This window comes from Harpia harpyja, chromosome 9, assembly GCF_026419915.1.
Source record: "Harpia harpyja isolate bHarHar1 chromosome 9, bHarHar1 primary haplotype, whole genome shotgun sequence".
Lineage (NCBI taxonomy): Eukaryota > Metazoa > Chordata > Aves > Accipitriformes > Accipitridae > Harpia > Harpia harpyja.
The window spans coordinates 22,940,990-22,956,356 of record NC_068948.1 but is presented as its reverse complement, the minus strand read 5'-3'; the positions used below and the strand labels follow the sequence as shown (position 1 = coordinate 22,956,356).

The 15,367-nt window shown below is 59.0% G+C and overlaps 2 protein-coding genes across 4 annotated transcripts in view; one reads left to right on the top strand and one right to left on the bottom strand.

Moving 5' to 3' along the window:
• The window catches only part of CARMIL2 (capping protein regulator and myosin 1 linker 2), a 25,076-nt gene extending 19,404 nt beyond the window's left edge, over nt 1-5,672 (top strand). The window contains exons 32-40 of the mRNA XM_052797108.1: nt 1,241-1,344; nt 1,818-2,223; nt 2,516-2,635; nt 2,963-2,999; nt 3,179-3,247; nt 3,563-3,868; nt 4,053-4,160; nt 4,461-4,571; nt 4,679-5,672. Of these exons, the coding sequence (XP_052653068.1) occupies nt 1,241-1,344; nt 1,818-2,223; nt 2,516-2,635; nt 2,963-2,999; nt 3,179-3,247; nt 3,563-3,868; nt 4,053-4,160; nt 4,461-4,571; nt 4,679-4,854 (1,437 nt within the window). The 3' untranslated portion in view covers nt 4,855-5,672. The remainder of the gene's footprint in view (nt 1-1,240; nt 1,345-1,817; nt 2,224-2,515; nt 2,636-2,962; nt 3,000-3,178; nt 3,248-3,562; nt 3,869-4,052; nt 4,161-4,460; nt 4,572-4,678) is intronic.
• Nucleotides 5,589-15,367, bottom strand: LOC128146057 (adrenocortical dysplasia protein-like). Of its 3 annotated transcripts, none has more exons than XM_052797110.1 (14): nt 15,234-15,367; nt 14,463-14,589; nt 11,795-11,919; nt 11,141-11,231; nt 10,507-10,586; nt 10,256-10,300; nt 9,633-9,667; nt 9,088-9,251; nt 8,804-8,888; nt 8,569-8,649; nt 7,791-7,889; nt 6,817-7,526; nt 6,334-6,410; nt 5,589-6,131 (listed from the first exon to the last, which is right to left on the bottom strand). In XM_052797110.1, the coding sequence occupies exons 1-14, from the start codon at nt 15,350-15,352 to the stop codon at nt 6,068-6,070; spliced, it is 1,902 nt and encodes a 633-aa protein (XP_052653070.1). In that variant the 5' UTR covers nt 15,353-15,367; the 3' UTR covers nt 5,589-6,067. The 3 variants fall into 3 exon arrangements, with proteins under 3 accessions (XP_052653070.1, XP_052653069.1, XP_052653072.1); XM_052797109.1 differs by having other exon boundaries at nt 5,590-6,131; nt 8,804-8,891; XM_052797112.1 differs by lacking the exons at nt 14,463-14,589; nt 15,234-15,367 and having other exon boundaries at nt 5,593-6,131; nt 8,804-8,891; nt 11,712-11,905.

Sequence of the window (15,367 nt, the reverse complement as noted above, 5' to 3'; positions counted from 1 at the left end):
AGGAAAAGTAACTTTTGGGTGCAGTCAGGGGAGAGTCTGGCTCTGTCGCCATCCCCAGGGCCAGATCCTGCTGGCATCACCTCGTCCCCATGCCACCGTGATGCAGTTGGATCTTTCCACCCACCGGAAAGCCCTGGCTTGCACGGCCATGGTGGTGCTTGCCCTTGGACTGTGGTGGGACCAGCGAGGCTGCGGGGACAGAGGAGAGGCAGGAGCCGTTTTCCGCAGGCAGGGTAGATGCTGGAGGCTGGCAGGGGCCAGGCAGGGCCTGGGGGCCATCACCTTGGCACATCTCTCCGCAGCGGGATGGGCAAGCTTGGCACCCAGGGTTGGCCAAGACTCGAGCAAGGATGGGCTTTGATGGATGCGATGTGACAGGGAAAGCAGATCTCAAATGACTGGAACGGCTCCTGAGCGGCATCAATCCAGCCGTAATGAAAAATCATTATGGATTTAAATGCCACCGATGGGGAAGCGCCTCCCTCTCATCAATAGGAAGCCACCGCTGCGGTGCCACGTGCCAGGGCGAGGAAGGTGCTGTGGAGGAAGGCTTGGCCATGGCATGGACTGCTTTGCCATGGGTGGCCTTCATCCAGGCTGTGGTGGCACTCCAAAGTTGGACCTGAGGATGGGCACCAGCCTGAAGGATGCAGATGCGGGTCCATGCAGGGCACCCACTCCATCACCCACCAAGAGTGTGGGTGTCCCTTCCTTGGAGCTCAGATGGAGGAAGCATCCCTGCTAAAGGCTTATCCCACAAGGACAGCAGGGTCAGAGACCTGGCCCAGCTCTAGGAGGGCTTTAGCAGGATTCATCATTGTGTGTCACCAAGGAGGGTCAGAGGCACCTTACCTGTGGGTAATGCATGGGTGCCTGAGCGTGTACGGATGCTGTACCCCAGCCACTGTGCTGGCAAACCACCAGCACCCCACATGTGGCACCCAGCGGGGTGCAGGGGGCTGGCAGCCAAGCTGCCCTGCCTGTGCAGGCAGGGTGAGGGGCTGGCAGGAGCCCAGGGCAGGCTGGAGCTCCCGCAGCCCCAGGGATGCAGCGGGATTAGAGCTGAGATGCAGCTGATAACACCGTGGTCTGGCTTTTGTGCTGGATATGCAGCGAGACAGAGGGTGCCAGCACCCATCCTGCATGGGCACCCACTTGTCCGTGCACAGGCATGGGTGGCACGTGTTCATGGGGGGGTATCTTTGCCCTGTGCCGGGCTGACAGCTGTGCTTGCTCGCAGGTGCAGCCCGTGGCTTGTGAGAACAGTGAGGACAGGAGCATCACCCGCGTGGATGAGGGGCTGGAGGACTTCTTCGCCAAGAGGCTCATCACAGAGGAGCTGCCGTAAGCCCAGGGGGGTGCCTAAGGCCCTGCACCCACCCAGCACTCTGGCACACACATATCCCCAGGGTTTCGGCAACCCCCCTGCCTTCACCTACCCTGCAAATGCTGCTGGTCCCAGTGCCAAAGGGATGCTGGGGAAAACATCACACCTGGGGGGGGCATCGCCAAGGGCAAGGCTGGTGGGAGAGGGCTGGGATGGCAGCCATGGGGAGCAGGATGCAGACAGCACCCCACTCCTGCAAGCCTGGGGAGGAGGGGCTGTGGGGTCTGTCCCATAGCAGGGAGGCACTGGGGCAGCACCCATGGGGTCCCACGCTGGGAACGGCTGCCCTTGCCAGGACAGCGTCGTCTCAGGTGGGATGCCTGGGGTCTGGATCCATCCCTTCAGAGTGGGGGGGGGGGGGGGAGGGAAATGACCCCTAGCCCCTCAGCAGCCTCGAGCTCACCTTTCCCAATGCTTCATCTCTCCCCAGCCCCACAGCTCCAGAGACCTGCCCGGGATCAGCCCCTCTGGCCCCCTCCGGCTCCCGCACCCTCAAGAAGAAAATTGGAAATTTTTTTGCCTTCAAGAAACCTAAATCCAGCCGGGGCTCGAAGTGTGAGAAGGAGCCCGAGGGCGGCTCCGCAGCCCCCAGGAGCAGGCGCTCAATGCTCAGTGACATTTTACGAGCCCCCAGCAAGGCGGGCGAGGCGGGCAAGCCGCTGAGTAAATCAGAGGAGGGGGGACTCGCTGCCGAGCCCCAGGCAGAGCCCGAGCACTGCCAGACCCCCGACTCTGCCCGCAGGATCCGGCCCAAGTACTCACGGGAGGGCAAATCCCAGTCACTCATATTGCTGTCAGGGGAGGATGAGGATGCGCTGGGGGTCAGGCATGACAAGGTAAGCACTGTCACCATCACCGAGCCACTGTCACTGACGCTGCTGTTCGGCTTACCTGGTGGGTACTGCTCCCACCCAAGGGTGCTGGTGGTGGGGTCAGCCAGGCACCGCAGGGGGATGTGAGGATAGCGGACCCATGGCTGGGGACGTACCTGCTGGGTTGTAGCCATGCCTCCATCTCCCGGGGAGCATGGCTGGGCTTGGGGATGGGTGCTGTGGGTGCTGTGGTGGGTGGTGCTGTGGGTGCTGTGGTGGGTGCTGTGTCCCTGGAAGGGCTGTGTCTGTCTTGCAGAAGAGGCAGCTGGAGAAGAGCGAGGGGGAGCTGCCCGCCTCCTTCGAGCAGCGCGTGCAGGTCATGCTCCACCGTATCGGTGTCACCAAGGGCCCGTCTGCTGAGGGCAAGAAGCAGCAGGTGGGGAGTGGCTCCAATTTCAGGATGGATCCTGCACCCAAAGGGCGGGTGGAGGTGGTGGTCCGTGGGATGGGGGTCCCCTGGCAGCACCCAGCCCTGTGCCACCACTGCCCCTGGCCTCTGTCCTGTCACATAACTCTCTGCAAGAGGACCGATATGTGGGCTCCAATGCTCTGCATGGTGTCTGTCTGTCCCTCCTTCCCTGGCATGCACCCACCCCCTGCAGCCACCCCACAGCCGGGCAGCACCCTGCCTTCTGCCACCCATTGTCCCTGAGGGCGCTGCCACTCTGATCCCACCCCTCACCAGGTTTCTTTCCCCTTGCAGAGCAAAGACAGCGAGATCAAGAAAGCTGGCTCAGATGGTGAGGGGCTGCATCCTCCCTATCCTGACCCCCACCCAATTGGGCACCCACAGGATGGGCATGGTCAGGCCCCCTCGGGCTCCCAGCTGCGGGTCCCACCATGTCCGCCCCTCGCTGGGTGCTGATGGCATGGGGCAGACCCCAGCGCACTGATGGTGGCCGGTGGCTTGTGCTTGCAGGGGACATTGTGGACAGCTCTGCGGACTCCCCACCCTCCCTGAAGGCCCGCACGCACTCCGTGTCCACAGGTGGGTCACCGGTGGGTGTTGGGGGGGGTTCACACCAGCCCCCAGGCCAGAGGGCTCGGTCCCCTCTGCAAGCACCAAGTAGCACTACAAGGGGACCAGAGCCAATGGGGACTGGTAGGCACGGGTGCCTGGGCAGGGTCCCACCCTAGGGAGGGTGCTCTGCACCCATGGCTGCCCAACCCTCGTGATGGTGGACAGAAACCCAGCACCTTGCCCAGTCCCTGGGGTGGCTGCAGGCTTGTTCCCAGCACCAAGAGCCATCCCCTGGGGCCGTCACTGCTGGGCACCCACAGCTCTGCCCTGCCTTCCCCACAGATGCACCCTTCCGCAGCCCGGCCACCACGATGGAGCCCAGTGCTGGCCTGGCCGAGCCCCGGCCAGCCTGGAAAGCCCTGGGAAGACAGCTGCCCATCGAGCTGCAGGGCACCAGCTCCGACCAGCCCCGGCACTCCTTCATCCTGCCCGAGCCCAGCGTGCTACCAGAGCCCGGGGCCCGGGAAGGCTGGAGCAGCAGCCTGCCACGGCCGGGGAGGAGTGCGCCGGCGGCACTGCCGCGGAGAGTCAGCCACGGCGGGGAGGTGGGTGCTGGTACACCCCTGCCCACACCACCTGACACCGAAGGTAGGGATGCGCGAGCTGTCGATGGGGTCCCCATCCCACTTGCTGGCCTGTTCCTGGAGCCCTTTGGAAATGGAGGGCAGCAGGGACCCAAGCACTCAGCGCTGGGTGCTGATGGGGGGGGCTGCTAGGAGCTCAGGGTGCTGCAGGCTCCCCCCCTGATGGCAACTCCCCGCTGCTTTTCCAGACAACCGGCTGATGCCGCGGCTGGTGGCACCATGGGGGACCAGCCGCCGAGCTGTGTCCGTCCACGAGGAGCAGCTCAGGGAGCCCGAGTGCCCAGCAGAGCTGGGAAGTAAGTGGAGGCTGGAGTGGGACCCTGAACCTCCCCTTGCACCCTATGCTGGAGGATGCAGGCGTTGGTATGGTGGCATCTCATGTACACGGTGGTGCCGCCTGTCTCAGCTAGTGGGTGGCCACCTGTGGTGCCGGGGTGCTAGGTGATGGCATCACCACAACAGGAAGATCTGGGGATGGGGGGGGACTTGGCATTGGGATTGGCTCTGGTAGCAGCCAGGCTGCTCAGGCTTGCGGGCAGAGCGAGCCAGGCAGCTGCGCCCCACTGTAATGTGGGGCTGGGTTGTGTTTCTCCCAGCGGGCACTGTCCCCTTGCGCCTGCGGCGGTCGCCTGTCCTCAAACGGAGGACCAAGCACGACTCCCTCCCAGAGCCGGAGGGCGAGCCTGGACCGTCCTCGGATGCTGCAGGTGGGACTTGATGCTCCCCTCCCTTGTGTCCCTCCTAAAGCGAGTGTTGGGGTATGGAGTGTCATCGCCCCCCCCGCAACTCACACCAGCACCCATGACCTCTGTAGGTGCCACGCGGCAGGACTGGCCTCGTGCTGGGCTGGAGAAGCCACAGGCTGGAGCGGGGACCGAAGGCGAACGGGCACAAGCCCTGGCACAAACTGTTGCAAATGCACAAGACTCAGCAGCCGTAGACCAAAGACGCCCAGTGCTGGGCCGGGGGGAGCCAGCCCTGGGACAGTGAAGCCCCTGCATGCCGCTGCACTGTTCCCAATAAAACCCTGCAAGCAAGAGCGCAGTGCTGGGATGATTGGCAGCTGGGGTGCGGAGAGCAGAGATGCTCTGTACCGGGCTGGCATGGATGTGGCCGCGGGGCTGGCTAACGACGGCATTGCCCACCTTTCGCTGCGGGGACGGCTGGGGCCACCAACATCGCCCAGGAGGGCAAGGATGCCCAGGGACCATGCCGGAACCCTCGGGATCCACCGAGTGGCATCGCCTTCCCCGGATGGCCTCTGCCGTCGCAGGCTGCAGAGGGGGGAGCTGGTGATTTTAGGCAGCAGCTGGGCAGGCAGCAGCGGTGCTGGCAGCCAGCCATTTTTAGCAAGCGTTACCAGGGCCCTTTCACCTCTCCAGCTCCTCACCCCGCAGGGTACCGCTCTCTCCATCCCTCCTGCCCCCCCAAGATGCAGGTTTCCATCAGCAGGACCACGACCCATCGCATTTCAGCACACAGCTCTGCAGCCGAGCTCCAGCCGTGCCTGCCTCGCCATCCCCGCTGCTCTCCTGATGGCACCAGCATTACCCCGACACCCAAGCGGCTTTCTCCTGTGCTGATCACTGCTCTGGACCAAATGCATTCCTTACACGGATGTTTACGACAAAGCAGCAAGATGCTTATTTTTCTTTTTTTTTCTCCTTTTTTTTTTTAATACAAGAGCCGTGTATTTAAAAAATATAGAATTTTTATTTTTAATTTCTACAGCATAACCCTGCGGGATATTTTTTGTAACAAACAGTGCAGGACCCTACCTAAAACAATCAATAAAATGTCCAAACTCCTGTGCTGCCTTCCGAGTGGGGATCAGGTTGTGGGGCCTCTGCCACCACTGCCGCCCCTGCTAGGGCGGTGGCACTGGGTCACCTCTTGTCCCCACTCGCTGGGCCAGGGCATTTGGAAAGGATGGAGAGGGAGAGGTGGGAGAGGGATGCCGGCTCATGCACAGGCATCCCTGAACGGATGCTTTTTTCCCCTCAGCGCTGAAGGTGCTAGCCTTCAACAGGTCATGTCCCCAGCATCTCTGGAGCCAGGGTCTCTGCAGTCAGGCCAACCCACTCAGCAGTCCCCTTGGGGACAGGGGTCCTGGTGTCCCCCCCATCCCTGCCCCAACTGCTCATCCCAGGCAGCCCTAAATTGTTTTGGCCGAACCGGTGAAGAAATGAAGGACGGGCTGGGCTCAGGAGTCCACCTCCCTGTCGGTGAGTATCCAGCACGCCCACTTCAGCATCGCCTTCGAGATCCTGTGAAACCAGACCAGAGGAGCCAGGGTGAGAAGGGACCTGGCTGGGGAGACACTGCCGTGTGCCGGGGCAGCCCGGTGACAAGGGGTAAGGCAGAGTTTGGGGACCCACTGCAGGGAGGCAAGCAGTGATGCCTGCATCCCATGGAGCCAGCCATGGGGGGGAACAAGGGCCGGCCGTACAAGGCTATCACTGCACTCACCTGACAGATCTTATCCGCTCGCAAAGCTCGGGGCTTGGTGCCTCGTATCTGTACTGGGCCGGCTTCTCCTTCACATACTGCAGAAGCAAAGGGGAAGGTGAGGCTGGTCTGCCCCAGCTGTAAAGCCCAGAGCACAGCCCCACCACGCAGCTCAAGACCCCAATACACCTAGGAAAACTCCGGAGTCTCTCCCTCAATTGTTTCCTGCTCTGCCAATCTTATTTTACCTAGACAGCTGGAAGATGCTCCAGCAAGTGTTGGTTCCCACCCAACTCAGGCTCAACCACATCTTTACCCAGTGCCCCAGATCCTCCTTCGGGAGGGCTGGAGCCACCATCTATGTCAATACCTGCTTTCAACTCCCCGTCCCTACCAGTCAGGTGAGGAAAGACCTTGGGGATGGACACCAGCAGTGGGGTGGGACACAGAGAGCCTCCCTGGGGACCACCCCCTAGGGGACCCCACCAGCTGCTTCATCTTTACCGGCTGCAGAGCTCTGCGCTGCTCCGGCCTGGAGCTGGGGCCACTCGTTGGGGATACTTGCTCTTCCTCCTCCTCTGAGATCTCCTTTCCACGCCGCAGCCCCGTCTCTTCCTTTCTGCTCTTCTTTGCACCCAGTGTGCTCGCAAGCTCCAGCCTCCTGCCTGTGTCTTTCCCCCTGCCCCATGGGGCACCTCGGGAATGCTGCTGCCCACAGACGGCTTGCAGTGCCTGGCCATCTCCTGCCAGCAGCTTCCTCTTGGCACCCACAGCATCTCCTTCCTGGGTCCTGGCATGAGCCGGACCATGCTTCATTGTATCTGGAGGGGAAGCTGTGCCACTGGAGTCTGCCTGCTCCCTGTGAGGTATCCCTTCGGGCAGGGTTTGTGAGCGGCTGCTGGGCAAGACAGGAAAAGCTGGAGAAAGAGATGGCAGGGGGGCCTGAGAGCCCCCCAATACCTGTGGGCCTTGAGAGGCGCAGGGGGCATTGCAGGCTGCCTCCGCAGCTGACACTGCCCAGGTGGTGCCGGCCTCCACTGGACTGGTATTGCCGTAGGAGTGGAGCAAGGAGGGAGAGGAGGTTTGCACCGGCTCTCCGTGCGGCAAGCCCTCGGGAGAGTCCTGGCTACACGGTTCCAGCAAGTCAGGGGTGTTGCTGTCAGCAGCCACATCTTGCTGGGTCTTCAGTGAAATGTCATGTTGAAAGCTCTTCTCTGGTAAGAGACAATACACGGTCAGCTTGGGGAGGGGGCAGGCGGCTAGTGGTCGGACCTGCCCCAGCACTTCAGGTTGGGCAGGAGAGCATCGGAGCTGGGATGATGCAGGCACAGGGCAATGAGAATGCTACAGCACTACTTTTTGGCCAGGGGAGAAAGCAAGCCAGCATCCAGGAGGAGCTACGTGGTCACCCAGTGAGAGGAGAGGGGTTGTCTCCTGCCTGCAAGGCAGGCTGGACACACTGGGGCATGGAGACTTACCATCTGAAGAGTTCAGGGTCAAAGATATTGGGGGGAGTCCATTCCAGGGGTTGTCCAGGGATCCCTCCGAGCTCCGGGACAAGGCTGTTGACTCGCCAGCTGCAATGATCAAGTCGGGGTGTTGATTTTGGCAAAGAAAGCAGCTGCCCACTCCCAACCCTGCAGCAGCTACAAAGAACTGTGCATGGGGCCTCGGACAGAGACAGCACTTGAGGGGAGCTCTGAGAGCCCTCTCTAACCAAAACTAGGGTGTACTCCAGCCAGACTCCTTTCACGATCTCAGCCAGCCCCTGTAGCAGGCAGCGGAGAGGCAGATGCTGCCCTGAGAGCGGGCAGGAGGGAAGAAGACCTTCCCTACACCCTGCACTGTCCAGGACAGCAGCTCCCTTCAGCTCCTCCTCTCTGTGGAGCTTCTGCAGGTACTTCTGCAGCAAAGCTTGGAGACATCAAGCCCAGTGAGGTGATACAAGCCCATCCTCGCGCCAAACCACAGCCACCCGCGAGCCCACACTCGGGTACAAGACTTGACTCCGTGACGGCATCAAAGGGACAAAATCACTTGGGCTCCCAGCACAATGAACCGAAGCTGCTTAGCTTCAGGAGGCTCCAGGAATGGGGCAATTCCCTGCCTGCTCAAGGCAGGGCTGGGAGTCCTGGTCTCCCTAAGACCTGGCTATGCTGGTACTGCCTCCACTCAATCCAACGAGAAGATGGGCTGAGCCAACTGCAAAGGAAACTACTAAGAGACTGGGTGGGATACGGAGAACCCACTACTCACAGCTTGCTTGGGATATGACACTCAGGTCACTTGGCACCGTCCTGCCATCACCGCTCTTCCCAGGAGTTGCTTCGCTTGTGTCTGCAACGAAAGGGGCATTGCTGGTCGCACCCCAGCACGTGGCAGAGCCGCAGCAAAGGAATTCTTCTCCCCACCCCAGAGAGACCCTTATTTTGCATGCTTGGGCACTGAACTGCCCACCTGTCTACCCTGCAGACAAGGCCACCGCACTGACCTGCCTTGGAAGCATCACAAGCAACTACCTCCTCCTCAGGAGGTATCACCAGGGTGTTGGCCAGGACCACGAAGACGTCCTCGCCCTGCTGAAATGAGACATGTTACATGGTTTTTGCTGGGTAGTCCCACTCGAGATGCAGGAGCCCACCCATAACTGGCAGCTGAACGCCATCTCTCTCCCCAGCAAACCTCCAGCTCAGCCCACCACCCTTCCCCTTCCTTCTCCCACCCCTTCAGAACTGTCACAGCCCTGTCTCAGATGGCCACAGCAGCCAGACTGACCTCTTTCTTACGCTCTGCCTCCCACTGGGTGACAGGAACCTCATCCTTCACTGTCGCTGGCATGTCCTTGGGCATCTGTAAATCCAAGCATTCCTCAGCATTTTCCTTCAAAACCTCCAGCTGGTTCTGTCCTATGGCATCGATCAGCTGAGAGATGGATGGCTCTGGAGGAAGAATACACAAAAGTCAGTGGAGAAGACACCTTAATTCAGGCAAGCCTCACTTGCAAATACTTTTACTCTGCTGCATGACTGTAATGTGCACTGAAACCTGTGGAAACACACAAAATTCTGCATTTTCTTTGCTTCTAGAAACTATCTTTCCTTTCTCCACACAGGTCCTGGAGCAGCAGCATGAACCCAGGCGTGCAATGGCCCATGCTGCTTTAGCTGTCAGCACCATCTTGTCCTGCTTTGGGCTTAGCAACGTTGCCTTGTGCTATCTGGTCAGGTTTGTGCTACCTCTGCCTAACACGGACCAAGCTGAGGAGAGCCAGGAGCCCCATTAGGCAGCCAGAGCATCGCGTGCCCCACACAATCCTTTACCTGAGCTGGGAGCGTTCTTCAGAGCGAGACTCCTCCTGCAATGACCAAGGAGAAGACAAAGCTAGGTTAGGACTGGGGCACACGCAGGTCAGCAGCCCTTTGCAGCTCTCACTCACAGATCGAGCACCCTGACTTGGTAGAAGTGGCTTGTGGAAGTAGTGGATTCCCCACTGGGTGCTGGATCTGGCCACTGACCTCAGCTCAGTATCCCAGGGATACCCATCAGGAAGCCTCGTTCCTGGAGATGGACTGATGGAGACCCCTGAGGATTGCCAGAGTTGGGGCTCCCAGTATGGAGTGAAGAATGAGCTGTACAAGCCTTCACCCACCCAGCCACGCTGCCCACGGCTGGCAGGAACAATTTCTCCATGGGTGTTTCCTCCCAGCTCCGCCAGCCCAGAGGAAGAGGCTGGGGATGGAGAGCTCTCTGCATCACCAGGACCTCGTTTGGCATGGTCTACTCAGCTCTGTCACATCCTGGGGCAGGGAGTCCCACAGGTTAACCAGGAGCTGCCATAACCTCTGCCTGCCCTTGCCAGCCTGCTCTAACCTCAGTCAGAGCCTGCACGCTCTGGTCATGGTGTCTGGATATGTTCCCCAGCAATGGCCAGCCCCATACTTACAGCCAGAGCTCCTTTATCTTCTGCAGCACAGAGGGCTCCTGGTTCCTGCAGCAAGAGAGAAGCCGGTTACCGATTCCCTTCGAATCCCCATCTTCCTTCACAGCTTGCAATGGAGACAATTCCTCCTTCAAAGAGCAAAAAGGCCCCACCACAACCAGGTCACACCAGGACTGCCAGGGTCAGCGTTGCTCTGGGAAGATGAGGAAGCCCCCCCCCAGAGCAGAGTCCCCTTCCTGCCCCATGGGCCGTACCCGTCAGATGACTCCAACCTCTGCCTCTCCATGGGCAGCACGATGAAACGCTGGGCCGTGAGGTAAAACTCGCAATCCTCCTGCAGGGAAAACGGAGCCCGTAAGGCACCTCTGCAGTCCCACCTCTGCTCCCACCTACCTCGGGGCCAGCGAGCACCCCCCCACACACCCCAGCTCTGCCACCAACTCTCCAACCAAAAGTAAGGGCCCACTCACGAAGGACAACCCCCTTCAACGGGGGGTTTGTACCCTCCTCCATCAGCCGATGGCTCTTCAAGAGCCACACACCAGGCTGGGCCAGCCCGAGGCCATGGGGACACTCCTGAACCCCTGCAAGGGGACAGCAGGCAGTTCTGCCACCAGCAGTCCGGGCAGATCTCCTGTAGCTGCACAACCGCAGGAGGTAACAGCCTGGGGGAGATGCACCACATCCCCAGGGTGGGCTCATGCCATCCCCTGCCCCAGTGCCCAGGCCAACTGCCACAGACCCTCCCAGGAGCTGCAGATGAAGAGGAAAGAAGACAGACCACCCACCATCTGCCTCCAGCTCCTGGGAGCCACTCAAAGTAGGCAAGCATGCAGGAAGCACAGCAAGGACAAGGAACAAGTTGCTTCCACTCATCAGAGCACTCACCAGCCTGGCCTCCTCCCGGAAACACACCGTGTACTTCTGCAAGACGATGATTCTGCAAATAAGGCTGGAAAGCCTGAGCTGCATGTGGGTGCTAGAAAAAGAGCAGAGCAGGAACGTCTTGGAGAGATGAAGAATGGAGCTGGACCACCCAGACACATACCGGGGCTCCCCCAACAGCCACACCAACCACACCAGGGCATGCTGGAACACATCTCAGCATGAGCATCAGGGACCAAGGGCTCCTGGTTCCTGCAGCTTATTCCTGCTGCTTATCGTTGGCTCTGCTACCAGCACCCCGCCAGTCTACGGATGTCCGAATGGGGAGACTGAGGAAAGCACTGAAGGTGCAGCCCAGGCTACCACGGTTAATGCTCTGGCTCCTTTCACAAAGCCCATGGGTTCTTTAGTCCTTTCTAATCACATCTACATGGCATCGCAGCTTCTGCCATCGACCCCTGCCCATCCCAGCTAGCTGAAACCGGAGCACCAAGCCCCAGCATTCTGGCTTTCTTCTCTTAGCAGCTCTTTCACGCAGACTTCCCACCCTGTGATTGCTTTAGCTTAACACAACCTGAAACAAGACCAGGCAGGAGCCCCACTAGCAGCTGTGGAGAACCGCTGTCCCAGCCACAGCCAAGTCACGGTGGAACCCACTTTTCCTCTGCCTGCAGAGCTTCGGGTGTAATGACCACACGGATGTAGTAGGACCCATCTGAGACCTGTAGGACAGCATCTTGGAGGACCCCAGGTTGGCCTGGAGCAGTTGAGTCACTCAAAACCTATCAAGAGATCAGGGAGGGGGAAAAAAAGACATCTCACTTACAGAATTCCCCGTGAACATGGACAGGACACCATGCCTGGCTGAGAGCCTGGACTCTTAGGAGTGAAGGTCACCATTCACCGTGAAGCCAGGTGGTAATGCTTACCCCAAGACCAAGGGGTTCGGTACCTGCCTGTGCCTCCCGGCTGAACTGAGCAGGCTCCACACCAAGACAGAATAAGGGACATGCAACATTGTGCGAGAGAGCAGTCAAAGGCAAGGTGGGAGAGAAGCCACAACCAAGCATTTTTTTTACCCAAACGAGCAGCAGGAATCCAGGCAAAAGGGGTCTGGGCAGGCTTGAGACATGTGCTCCTCTGCAAAGCAGAGGGAGACAGAGAGCAGCAGTAACCAGCAGGATCACTACAGCCATTCCCTTCTTCTGCATGAAGTTCCTGGTCTAGCAACCCTGAGCCTGTGTTAAGCCATGTCCATGCTGGGTCAAAACAACCCCTCAGGGAAGCAATAAACTGCTCCTCCAAGTCTCATGCCTGCCTGCTCCGTGGGCTGGGAGCTATGGATCAGTCCTGGCCTGCCCCAATCCCTACAGCCCTGGGATTCATTCCCGGTACACACGATTTGGTCACATATGTCATGTACATCATTCACCTGACTGCTGATGTTGGGACACAATGCATGAAGATGGGACATGAAAAGGCATGTCCTATCATGCATGAACGCCACCTCCATTTGGCAAGAGGTATGCATACATCCTTTAATAGGTGCCCACCACGCTAAAAAGACCAGTCATCATCAGCTGGGACCTTCTGACATGAAGAGCCTGCCAATCCCACTGCATAAAGTCCCTGTACAAGCCAACAAGGCTTGCTGCTGGATTTAAGGATGCCCATGCCACCAGGATCCTGCTCCTGCAGGTATCACAGCTCAAGCCACCTAGCAGTCCCCACTGGCTGTGTCCCCTTGCCCTGGGGGGAGAAGCCCAGCATGCAAGTGGCCAGTCCCACCATGTGCTCACTCACTATGGGCAACTCTGGATTCCCAGCGGAGGCAGGGTGGCTTAGTCCACGCTGCACGAGAGCACGGGTACCAGCAGCAGGCAGGGCTGCTCATGGAACTGGGTAAAGAAACGAGATAAAGAATAGGGTAGGTTTTGAAGTTATAGTTCTGAAACAGATAGAGAGGAAGGCAGGCATATCTGGAGCCCAGAGCAAGCTGGAGAAAGGCTCTGCTGCTCAAGATACACTCCCAACCTTCATTCATTGTGGAAGACTCCGGTGGGTGTAGGTTGGAGAGTGGTCACACTGAGGCAAGTCTCCCCATTAATCCCTCGAACCCGAGCAGGGATCCACTCATTCACTGCTGGGTCTTTATTAGCCCAGGCGCAAGAGATCTCCTGCTTGGGAGGGAGGACTGGGCCAACAAGTAGGGAACCAGTGATTTCACCACCTCCACTTCTTCAGATGGGATGGGGAACAGGACCACAGGATCTTCTCTCTCTCGCTGTCATTTTTTTCTCCCCATCTCATCTCTCCTTCTGTTTAAATCACAACACTTATTTTTCTCCTTCCTGCTTCTGTTACTGAGGAGGCATCTGAGCTGCCTCAAAAAACTCCTTCCCCAAAAGACATTAGGAGATGGCTAACAATGCTGTCCATGGTGGGAAGCTGCTACAAGCACCCAAAGGCTGCAAGAGAACAGCAAACCACAGCACTGCAGCTGGGTTTCTCCAGCATCCAGATCATGACCACAACCCATCACAAGGCAGGAACCGCATGCCCTGCCTGTGAGGCTCCCACGTCTGCTTGTGCACTCAGTTGTCTCACCGCATCTTCATCCAAACCCTCCAAGTCCGCAGCTAATGATCAGCAGCACCGACTCCGCTCAGTTGTTTTCCTCCTGCTTCCTTCATGCTGCCCATCAGGCCTCAAACAGGCAAGAATCCCGACTACAGCTCTCTCCTGCCACATAGGCTAGATCAAATGTCAAAGACACCACCAATGCTGCAGAAAAAGCTCTCCAGGCATGACGCAGGAGCAAGTTTTGTGCCTCAGAGCCCCATGCCCTGAATCATCACACAAGAGGCTCTCCCAAAAGAGCCAGCATCCAGGGGAGAATGAGCCTGTGGTCCCACCAAGGCTCACCACCAGACAGGATGAGCCTTCAGACACCTCAGCAGGTCCTGCTTCTGCCTCATGCTACCCACTGTGAGGACCACCCATCAACTGGTGCGGTACAAGGAAGGACAGGATGCAAAGAGGAGGAGGAGGAAGGCAAGGCAGTCTGCAAGTGTGAGGCTAGGAGAGAAAATGATCTTGGAGACTGCAAACTCTTTGGATGAGAGCAGGGCACACCTACCAGAGGTGCAAAAGTCAGCCAAAGCTGCCAGAAATGGGCAAAGCAAAGCTCCTCCACCTCAAAGGAAAAAAGGGACTTTGAGGAGGAAGGGTTGCCCATCCACAGCCACCAAACTGGGGACTCCTAAACACTTCCAGGAATTTGGATTTCAAACACTGTTGGAGGACAGTCCCTCTTGGTACCTACCCGCAGGACCTGCCCAGCCAGGAGATTCTCACTGGCATCCAGCTGCTCATAATTCACCAAGAGGTTGACAATCCAAGGCTGCAGGATGTAGACTTTAGACGACATATTCCTATTCTCAAACACAAACCTATGGGAGAAGAGACAAAGCACCGAATTCTAAGAGCAGGACGCAGCAAAGCTCCATCATCCTGGGAATGGTTTTGCACCCCAAATACAACCACAACCCCAGGAGATGGCTCAAATGCAGCCCAAATCCACCCACTTCTCTGCAAGGACACCCATCCTAAGGCAGTTGTGCCGAGGAAGATGTGCTGCTGGGACACGCAGGTCCTGCAGCATCCCACTCATGCTGTGTGGGGGGGGACATCAGCAAGCTCTGGAGCTGCGTGCAGGCTGGGGCAAGCCTCTTGTAAGTCTCCTATGCAGTTCAGGATATTTTTTTCCCCCTCTTCCTTTATTGTTTATTACCCCCCAATAATGATTTTCCTGTGCCCAGGACTTAACCATCGCTCTCTTAAGTGTAAAAGGGGGAAGGGGTCTCTCTTTGCTGGATAAGGGCTGTACAGAGGGGCTGGGCCAGGCAGGGGTTTGGGGACAGGCAGGGTTTGGGGACAGGCAGGCTTGGGGACAGGCAGGGGCTGGGGACAGGCAGGGGCTGGGACAGGCGGGGCTGGGACAGGCAGGGTTGGGGACAGGCAAGGGTTGGGGACAGGCAGGGTTGGGGACAGGCAGGGCTGCCGTTACCGAACCGCCCCCCGGCCCCCGCCTCACCCGGGCCCCAGCACCTGCCGCGGCCCCGCCGCCGCCCCCGGCTGCTCCCGCCGGCCCCGCTGCTCCCCCGCGCCCGCCCCGCCGGGACAAGCGGCCGCCGCCGCCGCCGCCGCCGCCATGGTCCCGCGCAGCGC